The sequence below is a fragment of the Tamandua tetradactyla genome, chromosome 2 (genome assembly GCF_023851605.1).
Source record: "Tamandua tetradactyla isolate mTamTet1 chromosome 2, mTamTet1.pri, whole genome shotgun sequence".
Lineage (NCBI taxonomy): Eukaryota > Metazoa > Chordata > Mammalia > Pilosa > Myrmecophagidae > Tamandua > Tamandua tetradactyla.
In genome coordinates this window covers 10350848-10378695 of record NC_135328.1, presented here as the reverse complement: position 1 = coordinate 10378695, position 27848 = coordinate 10350848, and the positions used below count along the sequence as shown (strand labels likewise).

At 37.6% G+C, this 27848-nt stretch overlaps 1 protein-coding gene across 8 annotated transcripts in view; it reads left to right on the top strand.

Moving 5' to 3' along the window:
* The window catches only part of SECISBP2 (SECIS binding protein 2), a 46679-nt gene that overhangs the window by 7027 nt on the left and 11804 nt on the right, over positions 1–27848 (top strand). For 6 of the 8 annotated variants that reach the window (XM_077139532.1, XM_077139531.1, XM_077139537.1 and 3 more), the window contains exons 5-12: positions 967–1196; positions 3562–3643; positions 5172–5380; positions 8716–8838; positions 10204–10293; positions 11737–11869; positions 14762–14928; positions 16196–16334. In XM_077139532.1, coding sequence (XP_076995647.1) covers positions 967–1196; positions 3562–3643; positions 5172–5380; positions 8716–8838; positions 10204–10293; positions 11737–11869; positions 14762–14928; positions 16196–16334 — 1173 coding nt within the window. The remainder of the gene's footprint in view (positions 1–966; positions 1197–3561; positions 3644–5171; positions 5381–8715; positions 8839–10203; positions 10294–11736; positions 11870–14761; positions 14929–16195; positions 16335–27848) is intronic. The other 2 variants (XM_077139536.1, XM_077139535.1) reach the window with 2 other exon arrangements.

The window sequence follows — 27848 nt, the reverse complement described above, 5'->3', positions numbered from 1 at the left end:
TTTTATGGAGAAATCATATAGTAGCCATGTCTGCTCTGGACTTGAAAATGACTGTTTCAGTCTCTGACTGAAATCTTGTGATTCTACATGGTGTCTTACTTTTTTTTTTAATAAATTATTGATTAGTAGAATGTGGTCACAGACATCCCCTATTTATATAATGACTTAAAGCCTTCGTGGTCATGCATTGAGAATGGTCTACCTGTTTATTTACATGTGTCATTTGTATTTCTCAGTATATAAATCTTTCTGAAAACAGAAAGAAATCTTTCTGTTTTCAGAAAGATTTATATACTCAAGCAGTCTGATGTGTGGAAATGTGAAAGAAAATTTAACAGTTAACTGTGACAGCCCTGGCTTTCTAATTAAATACAGGGTTTTATGGTATTACAGCGTATATCATTCATTTGCATTTAAAAGAGAAAGATGGGGAGAAGTTGACAAGTTTAATTCTGCTCTGTTCCAAAAAAAACAGCTATGGACAATTTGTTTGCTTAAAGGCAAGTCACTAGAGTCTCTTTAAATATATAAAACTTCAAAATGTATATTAAGAGTAATGAAAATGTCCAGCTGATTATGAAGATAAGGTCATTAACTTTATTTTGTTTGTGTGTTATTAGAGAAGTTGTAGATTTACAGAAAAAGCATGCATAAAATACAGATTTCCTATATTAAGGTCATTGACTTTAGAATTAAAATTTATGTTAACTTTAGAATTACTATTAAAATTTACATTGCCTTTTAGTCTTTCTGCATGGTGGCCCAACCAGAGTGATTTATACTTCTATTTATTTAAATGTTGTGCAGTAACAAAGACAGTTAAGAAATCCAACAAAAGTTTGGCTGTTTTGACAACCTGTTGTTGCATAAGTAGTAATATACTTTCTATTCTGCTGTTTAAGCTTGAGTCACATTCTTCAAATGAAATCTAAATTTTCACAGCTGTATTTGATTCTGTAATTGCAGATGGTTATCATAAACGAACAGACAGGAAATCCAGAGTCATTGAAAAAAATGGATCTACCTCCAAACCTGAGTTTGAGTTTACCAGGTTGGATTTTCCTGAACTGCAGGGTGCAAAGAACAGTGATAGAGCAGAGATAACAAAGCAACCCAAATGGGGCCCTTTGCGCTCCACTACAACTGACATTTCTCTTTTAAGAGAAGTGGTAAAACCACCTGCAGCATTATCAGAGGTTAGTTGGGATTTGTTCTTTCTCTTTTGGTTTTTCTGCTTCTGTATACACCTTTTCAGTTAAATCGTTACTCTCACTACATTACACATAAAGCTCTAATGCAGATTGTACCATCCTTGGAGCTGGGGAGAAAGAAGTAGGGGACAGGTCTCCAGTGGTACACTCAGATGATCTTTTCTGCTGTTTGAGTCATTTATAAAGAGGCTGCAACTGTTCTTTTAAAAGAGCTGCCTAATACATATTTTTTTTTTTATCCAGTAACTAAAAGGTGCTGTAATATCTCAGTAGGAAAAGATTCTAGCAAAACTCCAGCTACACTTACAGTTCATTTTGAACATGCCACTTCTATTGTTACATTCCTATAGTACTTTCTCCAGAACCAAGAAAAGAATTTTTGTGTGTGTGCGAAATAGTAATATTTAAAACTACGTTGTATGAATTCTGAAATTTCCAGGCCTTTTCTTTCCATCTCTCTTGTCCATTATGATACAGCAAATTCAGCAAGTTAATTGAAGAAAGCGCATTCCAATTAAACTCCAGTAAACATTTAGTCTCTTACGTTTAGTCCACCAAATCTCAAGACCTCTTCTTGAAAAGAGTAATTTGAGACTTCCAGGGAAAAATGAGCACTAGATTAGTAGTCCTTAAAGTAGTTTCTCACAAATTCCTGCTAAAGGGCGAAGTGGGGTCCATCCCAGTATGAAGGCCAGGAATAAGATAATATAAGGTGTACCATTGTAGAATATTTCACATGCATTGACCTTTACATTGTTAGAAATCATCTTCTTTCCTGTTAAATAGCTGTTCAGATGAAAAGTGGAGCTGATGAATTTTTTAAAATCACGGTTCGATTTGGCAGATATTTGCCTACCTTCATGCAATGCATGAGCTAGTTGAACAGTCGTGGAGCTCCACATAATTGTGAGTTCATGCGGGCCACGAATCCAGGATACTCTGGGAGCCATGGGTAGAGGGGACACGAGTGGGGTGGGTGAGAGAGAGCCTGATGCTTTATATCAGGGTCAGACATTAAATATGAGTATTTGCAGGTAAGATTTACCATACTGATTGCCTTATTGTTTATTTGCTCTTTTTTTAAATTGTGTTTTCTTTTTCACTTTCCTTCCAAAAGAAACTTTTTTCCTGTTCATATTAGTACTATCTGTAAACACAGAAATTAAGAAAAAAATAAAGAAAATATAAAAGAAAACCTATATTTGATACCTAGTGTTTTATGTATATATATACACACACGCACACACACACATATGTATATGTGTTATAGTTTGTAGGGGGAGGGTCTTCTCAGTTTGGGATTATATACATGTCCAGATATATTTAAATTAAAATAAAACTTTTTTTGGCATGTCTTTAAATATTTTTGAAAATGTTACTGGCATAGAATTTTTCATATTAATGTACTCTAATTTATATAGCCATTCTTGAACAGGTAAGTGGTTTCTAGTTTTTCTCTGGCTTGGTGAGCATAAAAGTTATATTTACCGAAAGAACCAACTGTTGTTTAATTTTATTTTTTATTACTTGACTCAAGATATAATGAAATAGCAAATGGGTGAATTTGTGAAGCATATTAGCTTTAAAAATTATTTTGAATCCATTGTCTCCTTAATGGATTCAGAGTTAAATGTATCAACTTACTTTGACCTCTAGTGCTGTTGTGGTGTGTCTGTTCTAATGCCCTCACACCTCCCTACCACCCACCCCCAAACAGTATCATCATATACCTAAAGTTCAACATGTGAAGCAGCATTCCATCTTTAGGAAAGGAGACATGCATTAAGTTTATATTTGGCATACTTGTAGACATTCTAATGGATTTTTTTTTTTGCATGGGCAGGCGCTGGGAATCGAACCCTGGTCTCCGGCATGGCAGGCGAGAACTCTGCCTGCTGAGCCACCGTGGCCTGCCCTCTAATGGATTTTTTGAACCTTGATAGTTAGACAGAGTAAATGATGGCCTTCACATTTATTTGGGATATTCTGCAGTTTTGAAAGAATCATGTGGGCATATCTCTGCTGATTGGAAGAATTGTTTGTAAAATGTTAACAAATTTTTAAAAATCTGCACGTGTTATGACCCAATTATTGTCGATCCATATGAAAATGATGTAGATACATTTATATCAAAGGCAAAGAAAGAGAAGAATACTAAGCTGTAGGCAGTGGCTATTTTTTCACTAGGCAGTGATATTTGAGAGGAAGTCATTCAACTTTTTGCATTCTGTCTGTATTTGAAAATTTTAATTAGTATATATTTTACAAATTTTGAGACTGGTAAGAAAAACTTTTTATATTGATTACTTTTAATTTCAAATTGTAAGAAAATAATTGGCTTGCTTTTTAGGGGGAAATAGTGGTGAAGAATAAAAATCCAACTGAACCTTTAACTGTTAATACTGCTGCCAGTTCCCCTTCATGTACAAGAGGTAAGAGAGGCCGCAAAATATTATTTTAAAATTTCAGTCATATCTTTTCTGTTTGTTTTTAACTCTTAAGAGCTCAAATTGAAGTGTTTTTGTTTTGAAACCTTTAAGGCACTGGTAAGTTGTTGATAATTTCCTAAGAATATAATACTTAAACATCAAAATTAATATGAAAATCAAAGTAATAAATGAGCCCCACATTGGTGCTTAAGTAATTCTAAATGAAATATTTGTACAATTAAGAGAGAAACTTTGTGGAGTCCCTTCAATATTACCTGTACCAGTGCCTCTCACATTTTTGGTCTCAGGATCCTTCAACACTCTTGAAAATGGAGAGTCCCAAATAACTTCTGTTTGTGTTTTTGTTTTGTTTTGTGTTTGGTTTATATTGAAAATATTTATCCTAGTACAAGTTAAATCTGAGAAATTTTTAATTTTTTTATTATTTCATTTAAAAATAACAATTAAAACCCTGTTACATATTAACATAAACATCACTGATTTTCCAAAATACAAAAAAAGTGTAGTAAAAAGAGCAGCCTTGTTTACATGTTGCATCTCTCATCTCCTTCAGTAGGTCTGCCCCCATATTTGGTCCGTTTTACTCCATATCCTTCTGCCTCTGGAACGCTTCACTGTACAGGCATGAGAGAATGAGAGTGGAGAAGACAAATGACATTAGTATTATTATAAAAAGAGTTTTGACTTCATGGACCCCATGAAGAGGTCTTGGGGACCTCGGACTATACTCTGACTGTATCCAATCCCAGCTAAGAATTAAAATGTTCAGACAGAAAATTTATTAGATCCTGCTTTTAAATTTGTATAGTAGCTTGTCCTTAAAAATGATTCCACATTATCCACAGGTTCATTTCTTTTGCTTTCTTATGTTTTGATACGTGTGTGGTTCATTTAGACTCCTCCTCTAGCTGCTACCCTAAAGAGGCATTGCTCTGTATTGATAAGAAGCTTCTGACAGGTGTTCATCTTCCTGAACTCTCCCTACTGATATCATTATCCTTTTGTTTTGTCTGTATGTGGAGTTTCGTGAGCACCTAAGAGGTAGTGTTGCTGTACTTATACCTGTGTTCTAAAATGAAATAACTTACCAGTTATTGCAATAGCTGAAATCTAATGATCTTTGACTTCTGATGTGATCAGTACACACCAAAGTTAATAGAGTCAAAATTTGGTCTTTAGCTCATTAATTCTGTGTGTTTGCTATGTAGATGTGATTGTGGGTTGTTGTTTTTAAATGAAACTATTGTTGGTCTGTCTAACCTACCCACCCACCCCCAAGTTAAAACACCAGTTCCTGTGAAAATCAGTGAAGGGAGCAAATTCAACATTCATGTGCCAAGAAGATAAACAAATTTAGTGAATACCGTAGATTCCAGGGGAATGTTTTGAACTCTAGCCCAAATTTAATTATGCTTTGAGTAATTAACCTCACATAAAGCATATTTGTGTAACTAAGGGATTTTTGTTTTACTATTGTGATTGTTCAACAATTCTGGTTATCTTTGAGCAGAGTTATCTTGGACACCAATGGGTTATGTTGTTCGGCAGACATTATCTACAGAACTGTCACCACCCCCTAAAAATGTTACTTCCATGATAAACCTAAAGACAGTTGCTTCATCAGCAGATTCCAAAAACATTAGAGCATCATCTTCTGAAGTTTTATCTTCCAGTCCTTCCTACAACAAGGAGAAACATAATGCTAACCCTACTAAAAAGGTAAGCATTACTACTTGTTTATGTTGATCTTCTGTACCTTTAGAGAGTACTTTTTTCTCCCCTCAAATCCTAATGCTGAAAGTGTTTCATTTTATGCTATAATCTGTACTGAGTTTGTTATACTTGCACCTTGAAAAAAAAATAGGATGTCTGTCAAGAAATGATAGTGGTAGCTTTTGCATGAGTGAGAGTATGCATTTTAGACCTTTGATCTTAAAATATTTGTGAACCATTTTGAATTCTTTAAATGAGAGATCCTGGCATAAGCTCATACCTTGGAGTATGAACTTGCTGCATCTTTTTTTGTCTTCAGTCTTCTGTTAGTTAAATTTGAATTGTTTATGCCTTTTAAGGTACGGCAGCCAAATAATTTGAATTCCACATTTTCTGATAATCTGGTCTATGTTACTAATTCTTGGTTAATTGCAGTTTATTTTTTATTATAAGGTAGCATTTCAGAATTTTTTGTCTTTGTGTGCAGATACATTATTTTAGGTTTCTTATCTTTCTAAGCGTGAGGACTGTTTGATATCCAAAAACATCATCCACCATCCTGCATAAATATTGTGTTTTTATGATCAGTTGATTAACGGAAAATAGAATGATAGAGGTTTTAGTGAAGTCAGATGTGTACCTTGTTCATCGCAGCTTAGAACATGTATTTGAAGAGTAGCGGTCTGTGCAAGTGTAAGGTCCTTCCGTTTATAGACACAGTGTGGCTGGCTGGTGGTGGAGCCTCACACCTTTTCATATCTTATTCCCACTATCTCAGGCTCTTTTAGGCATTTTAGACTCTGCGTTGGAAAGCAGTCTACTTGGTCTGGTGCCAAAGCACTAAGGTCCCAAGGTGTTATCTGAACCAATTTTCCTAAAATGTGTTTAATATTCTAGGTGTTAACAGATTTTGTTATATTTTCCCAGAATTTTTTAAAATAATATTTAGGAAGTTATCAAAATAAAGATAAGTAGTGAAGAAAATTAAGATCTCCTATAATCTTATCACCCAGATGGATTTACATTTTACAGAACTGAAATGATAGTGATTTTAAGGTTTTGTTTCCTTTAAAACTTTCTTTATTATAAGTTTCTATTACAGAAATGTTAAATGTAATACCGCATGGGAATAGTTTTGGGAAAATGTAGTCTCTCCTTCACCCCTTTTGCTTCCCTCACCCCTTTTGCTTCCCACCACTCAGGAAAGCCTTCATTAACCATATGGTTGATATTGTACCTTGGCTTTTACTAGGCTCGTGCATACTTACACACACAGTTAAATTTGTTTTGTTCGTTTTTTACTTTTTTTTTTTTTTTTTTTTTTTTTTTTTTTTTTTTTTTTTTTTTTTTATTAACGGAAAGAAAAAAAAGAAATTAACACAACATTTAGAAATCATACCATTCTACATATGCACTCAGTAATTCTTAACATCATCACATAGATGCATGATCATTGTTTCTTAGTACATTTGCATCAGTTTAGAGGAACTAGCAACACAACAGAAAAAGCTATAAAATGTTAATATAAAGAAAAGAAATAAAAGTAGTAGTAATAGTAAAAAACAACAACAACAAACAAACCAACAAGCAAACAAAAACAAAAAAAAAACCCTATAGCTCAGATGCAGCTTCATTCAGTATTTTAACATGATTACTTTACAATTAGGTATTATTGTGCTGTCCATTTTTGAGTTTTTGTATCTAGTCCTGTTGCACAATCTGTATCCCTTCAGCTTCAATTACCCATTGTCTTACCCTGTTTCTAACTCCTGCTGAACTCTGTTACCAATGACATATTTCAAGTTTATTCTCGAATGTCCGTTCACAACAGTGGGACCATACAGTATTTGTCCTTTAGTTTTTGGCTGGATTCACTCAGCATAATATTCTCTAGGTCCATCCATGTTATTACATGGTTCACAAGTTTATCTTGTCTTAAAGCTGCATAATATTCCATCGTATGTATATACCACAGTTTGTTTAGCCACTCTTCTGTTGATGGAGATTTTGGCTGTTTCCATCTCTTTGCAATTGTAAATAACGCTGCTATAAACATTGGTGTGCAAATGTCCGTTTGTGTCTTTGCCCTTAAGTCCTTTGAGTAGATACCTAGCAATGGTATTGCTGGGTCGTATGGCAATTCTATATTCAGCTTTTTGAGGAACCGCCAAACTGCCTTCCACAGTGGTTGCACCCTTTGACATTCCCACCAACAGTGAATAAGTGTGCCTCTTTCTCCGCATCCTCTCCAGCACTTGTCATTTTCTGTTTTGTTGATAATGGCCATTCTGGTGGGTGTGAGATGATAGCTCATTGTGGTTTTGATTTGCATTTCTCTAATGGCCAGGGACATTGAGCATCTCTTCATGTGCCTCTTGGCCATCCGTATTTCTTCTTCTGGTAGGTGTCTGTTTAAGTCTTTTTCCCATTTTGTAATTGGGTCGTTTTTTACTTTTAATTGTCTTTTTTTCTTTAACAGTAATTGAGCCATTATATATACATTACCCTGAATACTTGCCTTTTTCACTTTACAAAATATCATGGACAGCCTTCCAGATCAATAGCTGAGCATGTTCTTTTTAATAATTACTGAGGCTTTTACTTCTGTAAAATAAATGAATGGAGCCTATGTTCTCATGGAGGGACACTTAGCATATGCAGACAAATTAGAGCATGTCAGTAATGATAGGTGCTCTGAAGAGCAACCAGGCAAGGTGAGAGGATAGAGAACAGGGGGTTAAATAAGGATGAGTTGACTATGAGCTTAGGACCGAATGAATTTAAGAAACAGGCCTAGCCCATCCTGGGGAAGAGCTGTCCAGGTGTGAATGTAAACTCAAAGGCCCTGACTGACCTGAGAATGAAGAATGGCTTGGAGGCTGAGGCAAACCAAATGTGGGAGGGGTAAGGCCAAATTTAGCATGTGTGTGGAGAACCCAGGGGGATGTCTGTTTTAATAGCTCCATGGGTGCGTCCAATGTGCAGTCAGATTTAGGAGCCATTGGCCTGAGGCAATAGGAACAGGACTTATGAAAGAATTGAAGTAGGTCTTAGTTGATTTATTAACAACAGGGCCTCCTCATGCTGAAACTGAGTTGTTCCCAAATCTACCAGTTTTCAAAATTAAATTGTATGTAGTGACTCTTTTAATAGTTTGTTTTATTCAGAATTATTCTATTGAGTATTGGCTATATGGAGAATAAAGAATGAGAAACCTACTTCTGAATAAAATTACCATGTTATACAACTTGAATCCTTAATTTTGCTTTGATAATGGAATTAAAATATTCTATTTAAATATCCTAACAACCCAGGCCTTTTTCCTTTGCATTTTATTATAGACCAAGGCGTCACAAGGTGGGGACCCTGAACAAAATGAAGCCTCAAGAAAGAATAAGAAAAAGAAAGAAAAGTCCAAATCAAAATATGAAATCCTGACAGTTCAAGAGCCACCAAGGATTGAAGTAATTTATATTTATTATTCGCCTTGTATGATATAATAAATGTATCTTTCTTAATAGAAACATGGGTTCATATTGGTTTCCTAAGGGAAAACCTCCAATGTTTTCTTTTATAAGCATTTTCCCAGTGCTAAAGAAAATAGTAATAACCCATTTTCTTCACATCTTTGCTTTTGCTTTACAGCATGGGGCTTGTCTTATAGCAGGCCAATAAAGATTTGAATGAATGAATGACTAAATGGTCAAGAGCCAAGACTACTTGTATCAGAATTTATTGGTTTACTGTGTTACTAATATTTACACCTCACAATCCGTTTTACCTGCCTCCCCCCTCCCCACCCCCCCTTTGCTTTAGAATGCTGGCTTTTGCAGGGGTTCCTTTTGATTCACTATAGAGAGAAGTTTAGAATACCATAGATCCATTGTGGTTCCCAGTCCAGAGAATTTCATAAACTTCCAAAAGAGCTCTTTAAATTGATGTCTGTACCATGTTATTCCGAGTACATTCCAGTCCTGAAAAGGTCAGTTAGGTTCTGACCACATTGTTCTCCTGGGCTTGGTTCCTCCTTTATGCTGCCGCACCAGACGGAGGCAGTGCTGCACCTTGTGCAGGCAGAGAAGTTTCCCAGAGTGGCTGCCCAGGCATTTAGCTCATAATCCGCCTGAGGCTTTCCCACAAAGCCAGGAGGCCATCCCGGCTCTGGGACCATCCAGCTGAGAGGAGCTATGTTGTGTGTGTGTGAGGATAGATGACCAGGGCAGAGCATCATGCCTTGGGCCAGTGAGTAATTCATGATGTTTTCTCTTCCTTATTTCTCACATAACTCTTCTCCAGGCACCTAAGATACTGACAAAGGCAACATGAAATATTTTTAAATGATTTAAAAATAGTTTTCTAGCAGGCACATTGCCTTTTTCTTCCATACTCTGCTTTCTAGTCTGGGTTCAGCACATATTACAGAATGCTTATATTTACTGAATTTAGAGTTGATGATTTCTCAATGGTAAACATGGTTAAAAAATAGGTATCTGAATATTTGTATGCCAAGGTAGTTAAGGTTAATTCCGCAAATATACCAAGACCCTTGGAAGCACTGTCCCTCCATCCCCAAGAATTTTATCATTGTAAATCTTTTTAAATTACAAGTTGCTGGGATAGTGATATGAGTGCTGTAGTCTTTAGTTCTGTATCCTTCTAAGAGTTAAAGTGAAAGCTTTTATTTTTGTGTGTTTGGGCTGTTTTATTACCTTTGAGAATTTTTGCGGGAGCTTATTAAAGAGACAATATGAGCAATAAAAAGATAGCACTTGGGTATATTTGCATTCTTGTGATTAATAAAGACTTAACGGTGCATGTGGTTTACTTAGGATGTTGAAGAATTTCCTAATCTGGCGGTTGCATCTGAAAGAAGAAACAGAGTAGAGTCACCAAAATATCAATCTAAACAGCAGCCACAGGTAATTTTTAGATTAAAAGGGCAATTGCTTTAGGCTTAACTTTTCTGGCTAAACTGAACTCTTGTGACACTTCTTTGTATACCGAAACAGGTGGTTCCTTCATTGGAGGGCTACTTTCAGTATATTGAAACAAAATTGCCTTGAATTAATGTATTTTGTCTGTTTGTAATAAGACTTGGGAATTGCCATTACTACATCATAAAGGAGGGGGGTCACAAACTGCCTTTTGAAACTCTGGTTTAAAAGAAAGTTGAGTCCCTTTATTCAGAAAGGAGAATTCCTTTGTCAGGCAAGTAATGTCTGACAAGAGAAATAAAAGAGCCTCACTGTAAGGAGTCAAAAACAAAAGTAGAAATTATTCTCCTCACACCCCACTGCAGATTCAGGAATGAAATTGAGGCTTGTGGTCCTGATGATCAACTTGCATACTTTTGGTCCATGCTTTCGTGTTTAGACTGTCATTTGCCTTTCAAAGGGAGAAGATTTTCACATTTATTTCCTAAGAAAAAATTCTAAATCCTTATGAGAACTGTCAATTCAAATTATGATTTGGTCTTACCCCCCACCGGCTTCCTCTTGCTCTCCGTGGCTGTCTCCTGGTGCTGGAACTCCGCTGCCACTGTGGGTTGTGGGTGTCAGAGGCAGAGCGCGCATGGCCGGGTACAGGGTGCAGGTGCTGAAGCAGATGAGACAGCCGGCCTTAGCACACACACAGCAAGAGCACGTTGTCGTGCACTCTTTCACTTAGCGCACGCACAGCAAGAGCACGTTGTCGTGCACTCTTTCACTTAGCACACGCACAGCAAGAGCACGTTGTCGTGCACCCTTTCGCTTAGCACACGTACAGCAAGAGCACGTTGTCGTGCACTCTTTCACTTAGCACACGCACAGCAAGAACACGTTGTCATGCACTCTTTCACGCATTCTCAAAACCTAAAATTGTAGCTTTTTCAAAATGACATGGAATTTGAGTCTGCCAGTCTTCGCAAGCACTCATCTGCTGGGTGTGATTTGGACTTGTGTACATTCTTGGTCATCTCACCGTAGTTTCCTGACAAGTTTTTGGTTCACTCAGACGATTGGTGAGTGAATGGTTCTAATGAGGAAATCATTCTAACCAGTTAGCCTCCCCCACACATGTGTGCAGCCACAGACTGTATGTGCCAGCACGGCATGTCTTCAAATGCATGCTGTTCTGTAAGATGTAGGCAGAAATGTAGGTGGTTTAATATAAACCCAGTGTTCTGAAAGAAAGGAAGGACATAACCACAGTAATACTGGCAGATCATGTGGAACTGGGTTTATTTCTTTTTTTTTTTTCTAATTTGAAGATTATAGACTCTAAATCTATTTCATTTTTTCTTTAATTATATGGTTTTGTGATAAAATGAAATGCACGGCTTATAAAAATGGCATTATAAATACCAATTTCTGAACTTTTAGAATAATTTTAAAAACAGTGGAAAGAAGAGTCAAATTCCAGTACAATTGGATTTGGGGGGAATGCTAACAGCCCTGGAAAAGAAGCAGCAGTCCCAGAATGCAAGACAGTGCTCCAAACCAGTGGTGTTTTCAGGTGAGGCTGCTCTTTATGATTAAGAACTGTTATCGGATGGACCATGTTGTAAAAGACAGAATAGATACCCAAGTTATTCATGAAGCTTTTCTATGTTCTTATTTGCTTAGGCTAGTTTTGTCTTTGAGTTTCCTGGTAGTGAAAATGGGAATATGTCAAGTTCTATGTCATCAAGTCCCAAAATGGACAAACATCCTCTGTCTTTTCAGGGGTGGTGGGATTTTTTTATTTTTAGGGAAAATTTCAAGCATATAGAAAAGATGAATAATTGTGTTGTGACCACCCTTACACTCACCACCTCTATTGTATATTTGCTAGCATATTGCTGTTTGCTTTATTATATATATCTATCCCAGGGGGTCAGTAAACTGGCCCTCTTGCCGCCTGTTTGTGTAAATAAAGCTTTATTGGAACACAGCAAATACTCATTTGTTTGAGTATTATGTATGGCTGGTTTTGGGCTATAATGCTAGGATAGTTTTGACAAAGACCATATACCTATAAACCTAAAATGTTTACTATATCTGCTCCTTTGAGAAAAAGTTTGCCAACCCCTGATTTGTCCATTCATCAATCCATTTTATTTATTTGATGCATTTCAAGTTAACTTTCAGACATAAGTAGAATACCCCTAAATGCTTCAGTATACCTGTTATTCACTAGGCTTCAGTATTTGTAGTGGGTTTTTTCCCTTAAATTTTGAGGTAAAATATACATATAATGAAATGCATAAATCTTAAGTGCACTGTTCAGAAAGTTTTGATAAATGCACAATTCTCTATAACCCAAATCAGCAACTTCTTAGAACACATTAATCACCCTCAAACGTTTGTTTCTTGCTGCCCATTCCAGCCAGTCTTTGCCCCAAGCAACCACAGCTCTGATATTTTTCCTCCATAGATAGATTTTTTTTGTTCTAGAACTTCATACAAATGGAATCTTGCAATATATGCTCTTTGGGTAAGTCTTCTTTCACCTACCCCAGTGTTTGTGAAATTTATTCATGTCAGGAATATTAGTAACTCCTCCTTTCTGTTGCCAGTAGTGTGACATTGTGTAGATATACCACAGTTTTTCTATCCATTCTCTCTAGACCCCTGGACTATTTCCAGTTTTGGGGCTTTTGGAAATACAACTGCTGGGAATATTCCCACTCAGGTGTTTTAGTGGACAGATACTTTGATTTCCCTTGAGTAATGCTTGGAGTGGAATTGCTGAGTTATGTAATAGGTACATGTTTAGTTCTAAGCGAAACCACCAGACCTTTTTCTAGCTTGCTTGTCCTGTTTTACACTCTCAGCAATAATGTGTGTGATTTCTGGTGGTGCCACATCCTCATCAGCTTTTGGTATTGTCAGTCTTTTTAATTTTAGCTGTTATTTTGTGGGTGGTGGGGTTTTTTGAAGCTGACAATTCTAAATGTTACACCCCTTGTGGATCATTTTATATGGGCTGCTGGATGATATAGTGAGTAATTTCCTAAGTGGGGTTCTTGTCAATATTATATGACCATTTGACAGTGACTTTCAAAGCCTAGAATACAAACTCAGTATGTTGCCTTGAAGGCGGCATTCCATGGTGCTAAATTTTGTGGTCTAAATATGGAGCTTTTCTCATGCAGTGTTATCCCAACTGTAGTGGGTAGGCAGAGTGGATTGCAGAGCTAAGAAGCTAGGGCTTCTCCACACCAGTTCCCAGGGCTGCCAGCATTGCTGAATATTCTCACTGCCATGTTTGTTTTGTGCCTTTCTCCTGAAATGATTGTTTTTGACGGTTTTGTTTAGCTTTGTGGTTACTTTTGGGGAGTGGAGTTTGTTACTCTTGTTCTGTTGTGCTGGAAGTGACTCCCCCAGGCCCACCATTACTGCTTTGTGGAGTCACCTGGCAGCAAAGTGTAGGAGGGATACAGGAGAAGTGACCAGAACAGAAGCGGGAACAGCTATTGTGGTTGCTCACAGCAGGGGCTGAACCCAATGGTGGTATTGGGGATGGGGGAGACAAGCAGGTATGAGCAGTCGGTGCAGAGTTGGTTTTTAAGGAAGAGCTGAGGAGGAAAGTAGAGCCAGTCACGTGTACATTGCAAACATTAATGTGTGAGCAAGGATCCTAAGAGAGATGCCGTTGTGTTGCAGCTAAATGGCTAAAAGCTGCCGGGAAGAAGGGTAGAATAGTTTGGGATGGTAGGAACATTTTTATGTTTAGATTTGTGTAACTTGTACAAGTAAAACATTCTTCTGTATTGAAACAAATAATTGGACAGGTAAGATTTAATGAGCATATCTGATTGACAGAACACCAGTAATTTTAAAATATATATTCCAAAATGAAAGGAGAGTAGATAAAATACATTTAGAAAAATATTATTAGTTGCTGAAGCTGGGGATTTGTATCATTCTCTCTTTTTTGTGTGTGTATGTTCGGAAATTTTTCTAATAATAGGTAAATAAAAATTCATGTACACAAATGATGGCTCTTTTCTTTAAAACAGTTACTGAGGTGGGAAGTACATCAGGACAGGACAGTAAAACTGAATTATTCAGTGGTAATCATAATAATTCACTGACTATGTTAGAGGGATTGCTAGCAATTAAACATGATGGGATTTGGGGAACTGTTTATATGTCTTGAAAACTCAGGAGAAACAATTAGAAATACTAATAGACTCCTAGAATCTTGTATTTCTACATTTTCTAGATTTCTTTGGGCTTTATCTAGATAGTCAAGGAAATTATTTGACACGGACACATGAGGTTAGGGGGATGGGTAGGGTTGCGATCTGGGATAAAGGAACCCTTCCAAATACTAGGAAATTTGCTAAGACTAGACTGCTTCTGCAGGAGGGGAGACGGGGTACAGGGGGCTTCCCTGGCATTTGTATGCGCTCTGTTTCAGTTGGGGCGGTGCCAGTCCTTTCTAAGGAATCTGCTTCGGGGGCGAAGAGCCGTCGCTCAGACCAGGTGAAGACCCCTCACAACCCTTTGGACTCTAGCGCTCCATTGGTGAAGAAAGGGAAACAGAGGGAAGTTCCCAAGGCCAAGAAACCAACTTCACTGAAGAAGGTATGTGAAGCAATTCACTTGTAATAATATGCTAACAGCCTATTGAAATTTCACGTAGCCACATTTCCTTGAGCCTTTGGAGTTTTAGATTTTAAGGTTTTCATTACCTGAATTTGCAATATCCAGATGTGTTAGTGACTCTCTAAAAAATGACCTCTTACTCTCCCGTCGTGTTGGAGCATGAGAAGTAGGGATTGCTTCAGTTACTTGAGAAAGGAAATCTTTTTGTTTTTACTTTGTGGTAAGAGGAGAGATTCCATTTTTCTCTTTCCTCTTTCCGCTGCCCTCCTGTTCTGGGCACCCTGTCTTGTGTGGAGAGTAGAACCATGACTCAGGTTCCTTGCCATAGTTCTCCAAGTGGCCTTGTGGGTCTCTACAGAGGTCAGGATCCCTCAGACAGATGGAGGAACGGTTCACCGTCTGTTACTAGTTTGCTACCTGCTAGAATGCAATATACCAGGAATGGAATGGCTTTTAAAAGGAGGAATTTATTAAGTTGCAGATTTACAGTTCTAAGGCTGTGAAAATGTCCCAATTAAAGCAAGTCTATACAAATGTCCAAATTAAGTCACCACCAAGAGATTACCTTCACTCAAGAAAGGCCAATGAAGTTGAGGGTTTCTCTCTCAACTGGAAAGGCACGTGGCATTATCACAATGTCTGCTAGCTTTTTCTCTCCAGGCTTCATGTTTCATGCTCCCCAGGGAGCATTTTCCTTCTTCACTTCCAAAGGTTTCTGGCTATGTGGGCTCTCGTGGCTCTGAAAAAGGGACTCTCGAAAATGTTTTCTCTTTTAAAGGATTCCAGTAAACTAATCAAGACCCACCTGGAATGGGTGGAGTCACATCTCCCTCTAATCTATGGTTAGTACCCACAGTTGGGTAAGTCACATCTCCATGGAGATAATGTATTCAAAAGATTCCTTCCTGCATTATTGAATAGGGATTAAAAGAAACAGTTGCTCCCACAAGATTGGATCAGGACTAAAGCATAGCTTTTTTGGGGATACATAATCCTGTCAGACTAGCACACCTCGTGATTGGGTAGTTCTGATTGTCAGAACTCAGCTAATGCTGGTTATTGTAGGCCCTACCCCACTCCCTGCTCACCTTGTCTTGGGGGGCAGAACCACCTTATGCTGACAGGGAGTGGGCCAGACACCAACAGGTATGTTGCCAGCAAGTCAGACTTAGGCAGTTTACTTTGCAGAAGAGCTTTTCTTTTTAGCACAGTACTTAGGAGTTTTAATCATTTGTTTAACTTAAAGATTATTTTGAAAGAACGGGAAGAGAGGAAGCAGCAGCGTCTCCAAGAAAATGTTGTAAGCCCAGCTGTTGCCAGTGACATTGTGCAAGATGGAGAGAGTAGTGAGGACATGCAGCCCCTCGAGCAGGTGGAACCCTCAGGTACAGCTTTCTGTTTGTTTGCTTCTTAAAGAATTCTGGGAATGGGAACAGCTGTGAAGAAGATGAGACGTATACATAGCAGAATGTCCAGAACATTGCCAGTATCTGCCACCTTTGTTTTTAAGGAAGCAGTCAGTGTTGAGTACTGGGGGACAGGGTACAAAAGTTTGTAAACTCCCAACCTTGCCAAAGTATCCAAGTGAGAGGAACTATTCGTGGCTGGGGTAGAGCTTCTGGCACCTCTGGCCCAAGGAGGGGCCAAGGGGAGGAGACCAGGGCCCCCATATCTGATCTGTGTGTTATTGAATAGTCCTCAAAACTTGGAATGGCCACAGGAATTAACACCACTTCCTCCAAAGTTGCTTACTGAAAAATGTATTAGAAATGAATGATATCTTAAAAAAAAAAAAAAAGATATTTTCTAAGAAAACCTTTTTTTGAAATATTCATTCAGGAAGTGCACTGATCATAAATCTCTACAACTTGAGGACTTTTCGCCAAGTGAACACAGCACTCAGACCAGGAAGCAGAACAGCAGCCCAGTACCCTCTCACATACATACCCTACCCCTCAGTCCCCACCCAGTGCCCTTGTGGTCACAGGCTCCTCCCTAAGGGCAGTACTGCTCTGATCACGCATTGTTGATGAGTCTTTGAACTTCATATTGATGGAGTTATACCATGTGTACATATATACCATGTATCAGCTTTTTTCTGTCAACATCGTTTGGGAGAATTTTCCATCTTGTGGCATATGTGGTTTTCCTTGCTGCATAGTACCCTGTTGTGTGACTCTTCCAGGATGTTGATGGGCTGCTTTCATTTGGGGGCTTTTACATGCAGGGTTGCTATGGACGTTGTCTCTTGGGGAACATAAGCATGTGTTTATTTTGGGCATTTCCCCAGGAATGGAATTACTGGGTCATAGGGTAGGTTTATGTGTCACTTTAATAGGTACTGCCGAACAGATTCCCAAAATATTCTTACTCCTTTACTTCAAGGTCTAAATAGTAACTTGCTTTGCATTTTGGTAATCTCTGGAACTAAGGGATGGGGGACCTTTAAGCTCATACTAAGTCATTTCTTTTGTATTTAGATTCAACTGGTGAGGGTCTCATCATTTAGATGTGTGAGTTTAGCTCTTATTTAAAGATCATTTGGTAAAGGAATAGTTATTTAAGTGGAAAAACTTTAGAACTCAAAACCTGGTTTTTATAACTCCCTGATAAGAGATTCTTGAAGTTAAATTTCAACATTACAAAGCTAAATTTGGATGGGGTGACATAATCAGCTTGGCAATGTGTAAGACATCCCCTGGAAAAGTCTCTCTTTAGGAACAACTAATTAAAGGGCAAATCCAGTTTGTTTGGAACTCTGGAGGATGATAGAGCCTAGAGGAAGACTCCAGCAACACTGAATGGGGGGGGGGGGGGATAAAAAAAGAAAGATGATGACCCAGACCTGCCATTCTGAACCCCTCCCTATCACTCAGTCCCGTATAGTTTAAGAGTCACAGAGAAGCTGCTCAGCCCAGGTACCTTCTGTTGTGAATGTAGATCATAGAACAGTCACAACAGCAACTTAGGATCCCATACATGTCCAGACACAGGGACTCAAGTCCACAGAAACACATATATATTTTTTAATTTACTTATTAATTAAAAGAAATTTAACAAACCAAATAAAACATTAAAACATATAATCAGTAATTCACAATTTCATCACCCAGTTGCTAATTCTTGCCATAGATATTTGATACAACTTTTAGGATTGTTTTATTTCACCTCTAGGAGAAAGCGTCCTTTCCTCTGTTCCCTTTCTGGAATTCCTGATCTGTTGTTTTTGTCCACAGAAACACAAGGCAGAACACAAATAACTATCGAGGGCATGCACTTAGCCCAGTCTTTGATCACTGGATCACCTAAAGGAAGAAACGGACCTTTTTGGATAGTCTGGCTCCCCAGGGCGGGATACCCTAATGGGGAAGTAACTGAGGGCAGAAAACCCTCAAAAAAAATAAATAATGGGGGGGAACTAAATTGCTATAAGTCAGGACAGGTCCCAGAACTGAAAAGTTTAATAAAAGAGGGGCACAGAATGAGGAAGAGAAGTTAAATCATTGGAGCTGGGAAGACAGTTCTGAACAAAAACAACAGATCAGGAATCCCAGAAAGGGAACAGAGGAAAGGACGCTTTCTCCTAGAGGTGAAATAAAACAATCCTAAAAGTTGTATCAAATATCTATGGCAAGAATTAGCAACTGGGTGATGAAATTGTGAATTACTGATTATATGTTTTAATGTTTTATTTGGTTTGTTAAATTTCTTTTAATTAATAAGTAAATTAAAATATATATATATATATATATATATATGGCAAGAATTAGGTGAAGACCTGAGTAAATCTGAACATTTAGACATGGGTTTGGCTTGGGTCAAATAAATGTTCTGAGTCAGTTTAAGGAGATGAAGGAAAATATGGATAAAAATACCCTAGCAGAGGATATAGAGCTAAAAGATACTAAGAAGACAATGTGGGCATAAGGAAGAATTTGAAATTTTAAAAAGTATTTCAGTTTACTAAAGCTGTGAGAATGCAGTTGTGCAGGTTGAAATTGTTGTGTACCCCGAAAAAGCCACATTCTTTAATCTGATTCAGTATTGTTGAGTGGGATCTTTTTTATTAAGTTGCTACTATGGAGATGTGAGCCACCCGGTTGTGGTTGTGTCCTTTTGATTAGGTGGTTTCCATGGAGATGTGTCTCCACCCATTCAAGGTGGGATTGCTTACCAGAGTCCTTTAAGAGGGAACCATTTTGCAAAAAGCTTCAGAGCCACCACAGAGAGAAATGTTAGTAGATGGAGAAAGAAAACACTCCTGGGGAAACTGAAAACCAGGAGCCAAGGACCAACAGATGCCAGCCACATGCCTTCCCAGTTGAAAGAGGTGTTCCAGATCCATCGGCCTTTCTTCATTCAAAGTATCTTTCTCTGGATTCCTTATTTGGATGTTTTTATGGCCTTAGAACTGTAAACTTGTGACTTAATAAATACTTTTTATAAAAGCCAAACCATTTCTGATATATTGCATTTCCGACAGCATTAACAAATTAGCAGTATACCAGAAATGGGTTGGCTTTTTTCTACTTTACTTCTTTTTATATATATATATATTAATATATATAAATATATATGTATGTTTTTATATAAACATATATATAATATATATGAAATATATTTATTGAGACATCTTCACACACATACACTCCTACAATACTGTGCAATCAGTGGCTCAAAGTATCGTTACATAGTTCTATATTCATCACCATGGTCAGTTTTAGAACATTTCCATCACTCCAAAAAAAAGAATTAAAAAGTAAAAAGAAAAACTCATGCATCTCATACTCCTTACCCTCCCTCTCTTGACCATCAATATTTCAATCTGCACAATTTTTTACCCTTTATCCCCCCATTATTTATTTTTATCCTTATTTTTTTATTCATCTGTCCATACCCTGGATAAAAGGAGCATCAGACACAAGGTTTTCACAATCACACGGTCACATTGTAAAAGCTGTATAGTTATATAGTCGTCGTCAAGAATTAAGGCGTCTGGAGCACAGTTCAGCACTTTCAGATTCTTCCCTTTAGCCCTTCCAATATACCATAAATTATAAAGGGATATCTATATAATATGGAAGAATAGCCTCCAGGATAACCTCTTGACTCTGTTTGAAATCTCTCAGCCACTGAAACTTTGTGTCATTTCTCTCTTCCTCCTTTTGGTCAAGAAGGCTTTCTCAATATGGGTTGGCTTTTACAATAGGGATTTATTGGCTTACAATTTATAGTTCTTAGGCCATGAAAATGTCCAAATTAAGGCATCAGCAGGATGATGCCTTCTCTGCAGAAAGGCTGCTGGCATCTGTGATACCTCTGTCACATAGGAAGGCACATGGCCTGCATCTGCTGGTCCTTCTTTACCGGGTTTCTTTGCTTTCAGTTTCTGGCTGCAGTGGCTTCCTTTCTTAGCTTCTGTGGGTGTGTCCTTGTCTCTCAGCTTCTCTGGGGCTTCTCTGAGCTCTTATCTCTCATAAAGGACTCCAGTAAAAGAATTAAGCCCACCTTCAGTCGGCTGGGTCATATCTCAATTGAATAACCTAACCCAAAGTTGCAACCCATAATAAATCTGCACCCACAGGAATGAATTTTAAGAACCTGGCCTTTTCTAGCAGCAGTTAGCAGCTTCTGAGCTGCCATAGCAATGTGACATTATGGGGATGAAAACCACAGTAATGGAGATTTAAAATACAACTGGAGGTATACAATGCAGATTTGAAAGATAAAGAATCAGTGAACTAGAGGACAGGACAATTGACATCATACAGGCAGGAGAAAAGAGTAGAAAAATGGAACAGTGTCTAAGGGACTTGAGGGGCAGCTTGAGGCATACAACTTACATGTCGTGGGTATCCCAAAAGAAGAGAAGGGGGAAAGTAGAAAAAGAATATTTGAGGAAATAATGGCTGGAAAATGTCCACACTCTTGTGAAATATATACACGTCCAAAAAGTACAACATACTCCAAACAGGATATGCCCTGATAGATCTTCTCTGAGACATGTACTAATCAATGGCAGATGACAAAGATAAAGAGAGAATTATTAAAGCAGAAAGAGAAAAGCAATTTGTCACATACATGGATCCTCTGTTAGATTAAGTGCCAATTTCTTATCAGAAACCCTGGAGGTAAGCAGACAATGGTCTGATATATTTAAGGTACTGAAAGAGAAAAACTGCCAGCCCCAAATTCTTTATCTGGCAAAACTGTCCTTAAAAAATGACGGAGAAAAAAAAATAGAAAAGAAAACAAAAAGAGAAAGAGGGAGAAGGTCAAGATGGCTTCTGGTGTGGAATTTAGTCCTCCAGAGCACCTAGTAAATAGCCAGGAAAAGTACAGAACAACTGCTGGGCTACGGTGACCAGAACACATATGCTGACTACTGAAAATAGGTCCCCAGCACAGATAAACTGGGAATAAGCACTAATGGTACAAGGAGTTTTTGCCCTGGCAGAGAGGAGGGTGGAGCGGGGTGGGGATGGGGGGTGGGGGGTGAGTGGCTTTTTAAGTCAGTACAAAATACTGGAAAAGGGTTGGACCCTAAAAAAGGGGACACACAGAACCTGGAGATGCATAGAGCCACATACCGATTTTAGCAAACCCAAGGAGCAGGGATCCTGCTCTGAGAAGTCTTTTTTTATTTTTTTGACTACTTAATAGCTCATTAGATAGAACTGAAAGCCTTCTCTGGCTTTAGCAGTGCCCCAGACAAGGGTGGAATTAAGCTTATCTGAAAGGCAAAATAAGTAGCCGGGGAAGAAGAGTTAATTTCCTAAAGGCTGTACCTTCCCCAGGAGAAAGGTGGGGCCCAGCTCAAGTGGAATCCCTCAAGGAATTCAGGTACCAAGGAATGGAAAACTAAAGCAATTAATATCAACCTAACACCTTACCTCTGTCTTACCTACACCCCCAGCAGGGAGAGTCAGCTGAAATTGAAGGCATCACATCACTTTACACTGGTGGGAAGCTATGGGCAAACAAGTGTGACATGCTGGACAGAATAGGAAAAGCAGAGTCTAGAGGCTTCATAGGAAAGTCTGTCAGCCTGCTGGGCCAGTTTGATCTGGGAAAATCTAAATGGGGTCTATAATATCTGAGAAGACTCTCCTCAGGGTGTGGGATGAGGGGAAAGGCTCTATATAGGCAGGGAAAAAAACAGAAAAAAAGAACTGGAAAATTCTGATTAAACAGAACCTGTGCTAGAATAAATTTAACTGAATATCAAAGAACCTTGAGATGCATAGAGCATCCCCTTTTTTTAGGGTCCAACCCTTTTCCAGTATTTTGTGCTGACTTAAAAAGCCTCTCCCCCCACTCGCCATCAGCTCCACCCTCCTCTCTGCCAGGGCAAAAACTCCGTGTACCACTAATGCTTATTCCTGGTTTATCTGTGCTGGGGACCTATTTTCAGTAGTCAGCATATGTGTTCTGGTCACTGTAGCCCCAGCAGTTGTTCTGTACTTTTCCTGGCTATTTTCTTGGCTATATAACCTCCAGAATAAACTAATTAAGGAAATCAAATACCTAGACACCAGCAGAAATTAGTGAGTCATACTAGGAAGATATGCCCCAGTCAGAGGAACAAACCAGCAATTCAAATGAGATACAAGAATTGAAGCAGCTGATTCAGTCTGTTTGAGCAGACATGGAAAATCTCATCAAAAATCAAGTCACTGAGTTGAAGGAGAATGTAAGGAAGGCATTGGGTGAACAAAAAGAAGAAATTGAGAGTTTAAAAAAACAAATCACAGAACTTATGGGGATGAAAGGCACAGTAGAAAAGATGAAAAAAAAAACAATGGAAACCTACAACAATACATTTGAAGAAGCAGAAGAAAGGATTAGTAAACTAGAGGACTGGACTACTGAAGTTTGACACACAAAAGAAAATACGGGGGGGCAGGCCATGGTGGCTCAGTGCCAGAATTCTCATCTGCCAAGCCAGAGACCTGAGTTCAATCCCCAGTGCCTGCCCATGCAAAAATGAAAACTAAAAAAAAAAACAAGAAAAGAAAATATTCAAAAATGGAAAAATATGAGCAGGTTCTCAGGGAATTGAATGACAACATGACACACATGAATATATGTGTTGTGGGTGTCCCAGAACCAGAAGGAAAAGAGAATAGAAAAGGAACTAAAAGACTAATGGAGGAAATAATCACTGAAAATTTTCCATTCCTTATGAAAGATATAAAATTACAGGTCCTAGAAGTACAGCATACCCTAAATAAAATAGATCCAAATAGACATACACCAAGACACTTCATTAATCAGATTGTCACATGTCAAAGAGAAAGAGAATTTTGAAAGCAAGAAAAAAGCAATTCATCACATACAAAGGAAGCCCAATAAGACTATGTATGGATTTCTCAGCAGAAACCATGGAGGTGAGAAGGCAGTGGTATAATGTATTTAAGATTCTAAAAGAGGAAAACTGCCGACCAGGAAGTTTTTTTTTTTTAAAGAGAGAGGGAGGAAGGGAAGGAAAGACAGAGAAGGAAGGAAGGATGAAAGGAAGGAAGGGAGGAAGAAAGGGAAACATCTTTACACGTTTTCTTATTTTTTATTATATTTTGTTTGTTTGTTTGTTTTTTACATGGGCTGGGGCCGGGAATCGAACCGGGGTCCTCTGGCATGGCAGGCAAGCACTCTTGCCCGCTGAGCCACCGCGGCCCAAGACCAGGAAGTTTTTATCCAGCAAAATTGTCCTTCAAAAATGAGGGAGAGATTAAAACATTTTCAGACAAACAGTCACTGAGAGAATTGAATACCAAGAGACCAGCTCTGCAAGAAATACTAAAGGGAGCACTACAGGCAGATAGGAAAAGGCAGGAGAGAGAGATCTGGGGAAGAGAATAGAAATGAAGACTAACAGTAAAGGTAGAAAGATTTTAAAAATTTAGTTATAACATATGTCATGGTCAGGTTCATGTGTCATCTTGGCAAGGTGGTGGTACCTGTTTGCCTGATTGGGCAAGTGCTGGCCTGTCTGTTGCTATGAGGACATTTCATAGAATTAAATCACTATCACATCAGCTGCATCCACAGCGATTCCATTTGTGATCAGCCAAGGGGAGTGTCTCTTGCAATGAGTGATGCTTAATCTAATCATTGGAAGCCTTTTAAGGAGGATTCAGAAGAGACATGCTCTCTTCCTGCTTCAACTGGCAAGCCTCTCCTGTGGAGTTTGTCCAGACCCTCCATTGGAGTCCTCAGCTTCACAGCTTGCGCTATGGATTTTGGACTGTATATTTCCACAGTTATGTGAGACACTTTTATAAATTTTTTATTTATGGATATTTCCTGTTGATTCTGTTTCTCTAGAGAACCCTAACTAATATAACATAAAAAACCCAAAAGGCAAAATGGTATAAGAAAGTACTGCCTCTACAATAATAACACAAAATGTTAATGGATTAAACTCCCCAGTCAAAAGACATAGACTGGCAAAATGGATTAAAACACAGGACCCATCTATATGCTGTCTTCAGGAGACTTATTTTAGACCCAAGGACAAAAATAGGTTGAAAGTAAAAAGTTGGGAAAAGATATTTCATGCAAACAACAATCAGAAAAGAGGAGTAGTTATGCTAATATCCAGCAAATTAGACTTCAAATGTAAAACAATTAAAAAAGACAAAGAAGGACACTGTATTAATAAAAGGAACAATTCACCAAGAGAACCCTAACAATCATAAATATTTATGCACTGAACCAGAGTACACCAAAATACATGAGGCAAACACTGACAACACTGAAGGGTGAAATATGCACCTCTACCATAATGGTTGGAGACTTCAGTTCCCCGCTCTGATCAGTGGATAGAGCATTGAGACAGGATCAATAAAGAAACAGAATTTGAATAATACAATTGATGAACTAGACTTAGCAGACACTTATAGAACATTATACCCCATAATAGTGGAATACACATTTTTCTCAAGTGCTCGTGGATCATTCTCAAGGATAGACCATATACTGGGTCCCAAAGTAAGTCTCAATAAATTTAAAGAGATTGAAATCATACAAAACTCTTTCTCAGATCATAATGAAATTAAGTTGGAAATCAATAATAGGCGGAGTGCCAGAAAATTCACAAATATATGGAGGCTCAACAACATACTCTTAAACAACCAGTGGGTCAAGGAAGAAATTACAAGAGAAATCAGTAAATATCTCGAGGCAAATGAAAATGAAAACATGACATATCAAAATTTATGGGATGCAGCAAAGTCAGTGCTAAGAGGAAAATTTATTATCCTAAATGCCTATATAAAATAAGAAGAAAGAGCAAAAATGGTGTAATTAACTGTTCACCTGGAGAAAATAGAGAAATAACTGCAAACTAACCCCAAGTCAAACAGAAGGAAAGAAATAATAAAGATTAGAGCAGAAATAAATGAAATTGAGAACATGAAAACAATAGAATCAACAAAACCAGAAGTTGATTCATTGAGAAAATCAATATAATCAATGGACCCTTAGCTAGGCTGAAAAAAAAAGAGTCTCCAACTATTACTGTAGAGATGTCTATTTCTCCCTTCAGTTGTCAGTGTTTGTCTCATGTATTTTGGAACACTGTGGTTGGAGCATAAATATTTATGATTGTTATTACTTCTTGGTGGACTGACCCTTTTATTAACGTATAATGTCCTTCTTTGTCTCTTGTAACAGCTTTTTACATAATATCTATGCAATATTAGTAGAACTGCCCCAGCTCTGTTTTGGTTACTATTTGCGTAGAGTGTCATTTTCTGTCTTTTCACTGACAATCTGTTTGTGTCCTTGTATCTATGATGAGTATCTTGTAAACAATATAATGTCAGATTATGCTTCTTAACCCATTCTGCCAATCTGTGCCTTTTGATTGGGGAGTTTAATTCAGTAACACCCAGTGTTATTACTGTAAAGGCAGTACTTATTTCACCCATTGTCTTTTTTTTTTTTTTTTTGTGAATAATGCCGCAATGAATGGCATTATTGGTGTGCATAATTCTTTTTTTTAAACTCTTTTTATTAATTAAAAAAAATTAAACAAAACATTTAGAAATCATTCCATTCTACATATATAATCAGTAATTCTTAATATCATCACATAGTTGCATATTCATCATTTCTTAGTACATTTGCATCGATTTAGAAAAAGAAATAAAAAGACAACAGAAAAAGAAATAAAATGATAATAGAGAAAAAAAACTATATGTACCATACCCCTTACCTCTCGCTTTCATTTACCACTATTTCAAACCGAATTTATTTTAACATTTGTTCCCCCTATTATTTATTTTTATTGCGTATGTTCTACTCTTCTGTTGATATAGTAACTAAAAGGAGCATCAGACACAAGGTTTTTTGTTTTGTTTTTTTTATGAACTATCTACATAAGTTATATTAGGAGATGCACTAGTCAAAGTATAGGTTTGTACCAAATAAACATTTTTTGCTTTAGTCTCACATATTAGTTGAAATTTTAAAATATTAAGTACCATCTATTTTCAGCACACTGCAGTAATGACATTCTTTTGTTCTTCCTCATGCAAAAACATTTTTTAAATTTGTACACTTAGTCACTATCATTACACACTCTAGGCATTCCTAGATTACACCATCTCAATCTTTAGCATCTATCTTTCTTTCTGATTTCATTTATGCCCCAGCCCTCCTCCCTCTATCATTCTCATATGCAGCTTCATTCAGTGTTTTAACATAATTGTATTACAGTTAGGTAATATTGTGCTGTCCATTTCTGAGTTTTTTTATTCAGTCCTGTTGTACAATCTGTATCCCTTCAGCTCCAATTACCCAATATCTTACCCTATTTCTATCTCCTGATGGTCTCTGTTACCAAGGAAATATTCCAAGTATATTCACTAATGTCAGTCCATATCAGTGAGACCATACAGTATTTGTCCTTTTGTTTCTGGTTAATCACACTCAGCATAACATCCTTAAGGTCCATTCATGTTGTTACATACTTCATAACTTTATTCTGTCTTACAGCTACATAATATTCCATCTTATGTAAATGTCACAATATGTTTAGCCAACTGTCTGTTGATGGACATTTTGGCTGTTTCCATCTCTTGGTAATTGTTAATCATGCTGCTATAAACATTGGTGTGTAAATGTCCATTTGTGTCCTTGGCCTCATGTCCTTTGAGTAGAGACAGCATATAGATGGGTCCTGTTTTTTAATCCATTCTGCCAGACTATGTCTTTTGATTGGAGAGCTTAATCCATTAACATTTAGTGTTATTACTGCATGGGTAGTACTTTCTTCTACTATTTTGCCTTCTGGATTTTATATGTCATATCTAATTTTCCTTCTTTTTACCTTTACTCATAGTCTTCCTTTCTATACTCTTCTCCACACCTCTCTCTTCTGTCTTCGTATCTGTCTCTAGTGTTCCCTTTAGTATTTCTTGAAGAGCTGGTCTCTTGGTCACAAATTCTCTCGTGATTTTTTGTCTGAAAATTTTTAAATTTCTCCCTCATTTTTGAAGGACAGTTTTGTTGGATATAGAATTCTTGGTTGGCAGTTTTTCTCTTTTAATAATTTAAATATATTATCCCACTGTCTTCTCGCTGAGAGATCTGCACATAGTCTTACTGGGCTTCCCTTGTATGTGATGGATTGCTTTTCTCTTGCTGCTTTCAAGATCCTCTCTTTCTCTTTGACCTCTGACATTCTGATTATTAAATGTCTTGGAGTATATCTATTTGGATCTATTCTCTTTGGGGTACGCTGCACTTCTTGGATCTGTAATTTTAAGTCTTTCATAAGAGTTGGGAAATTTTCAGTGATAATTTCCTCCATTAGTTTTTCTCCTCCTTTTCCCTTCTCTTTTCCTTCTGGGACACCTACAACATGTATATTCATGCGCTTCATATTGTCT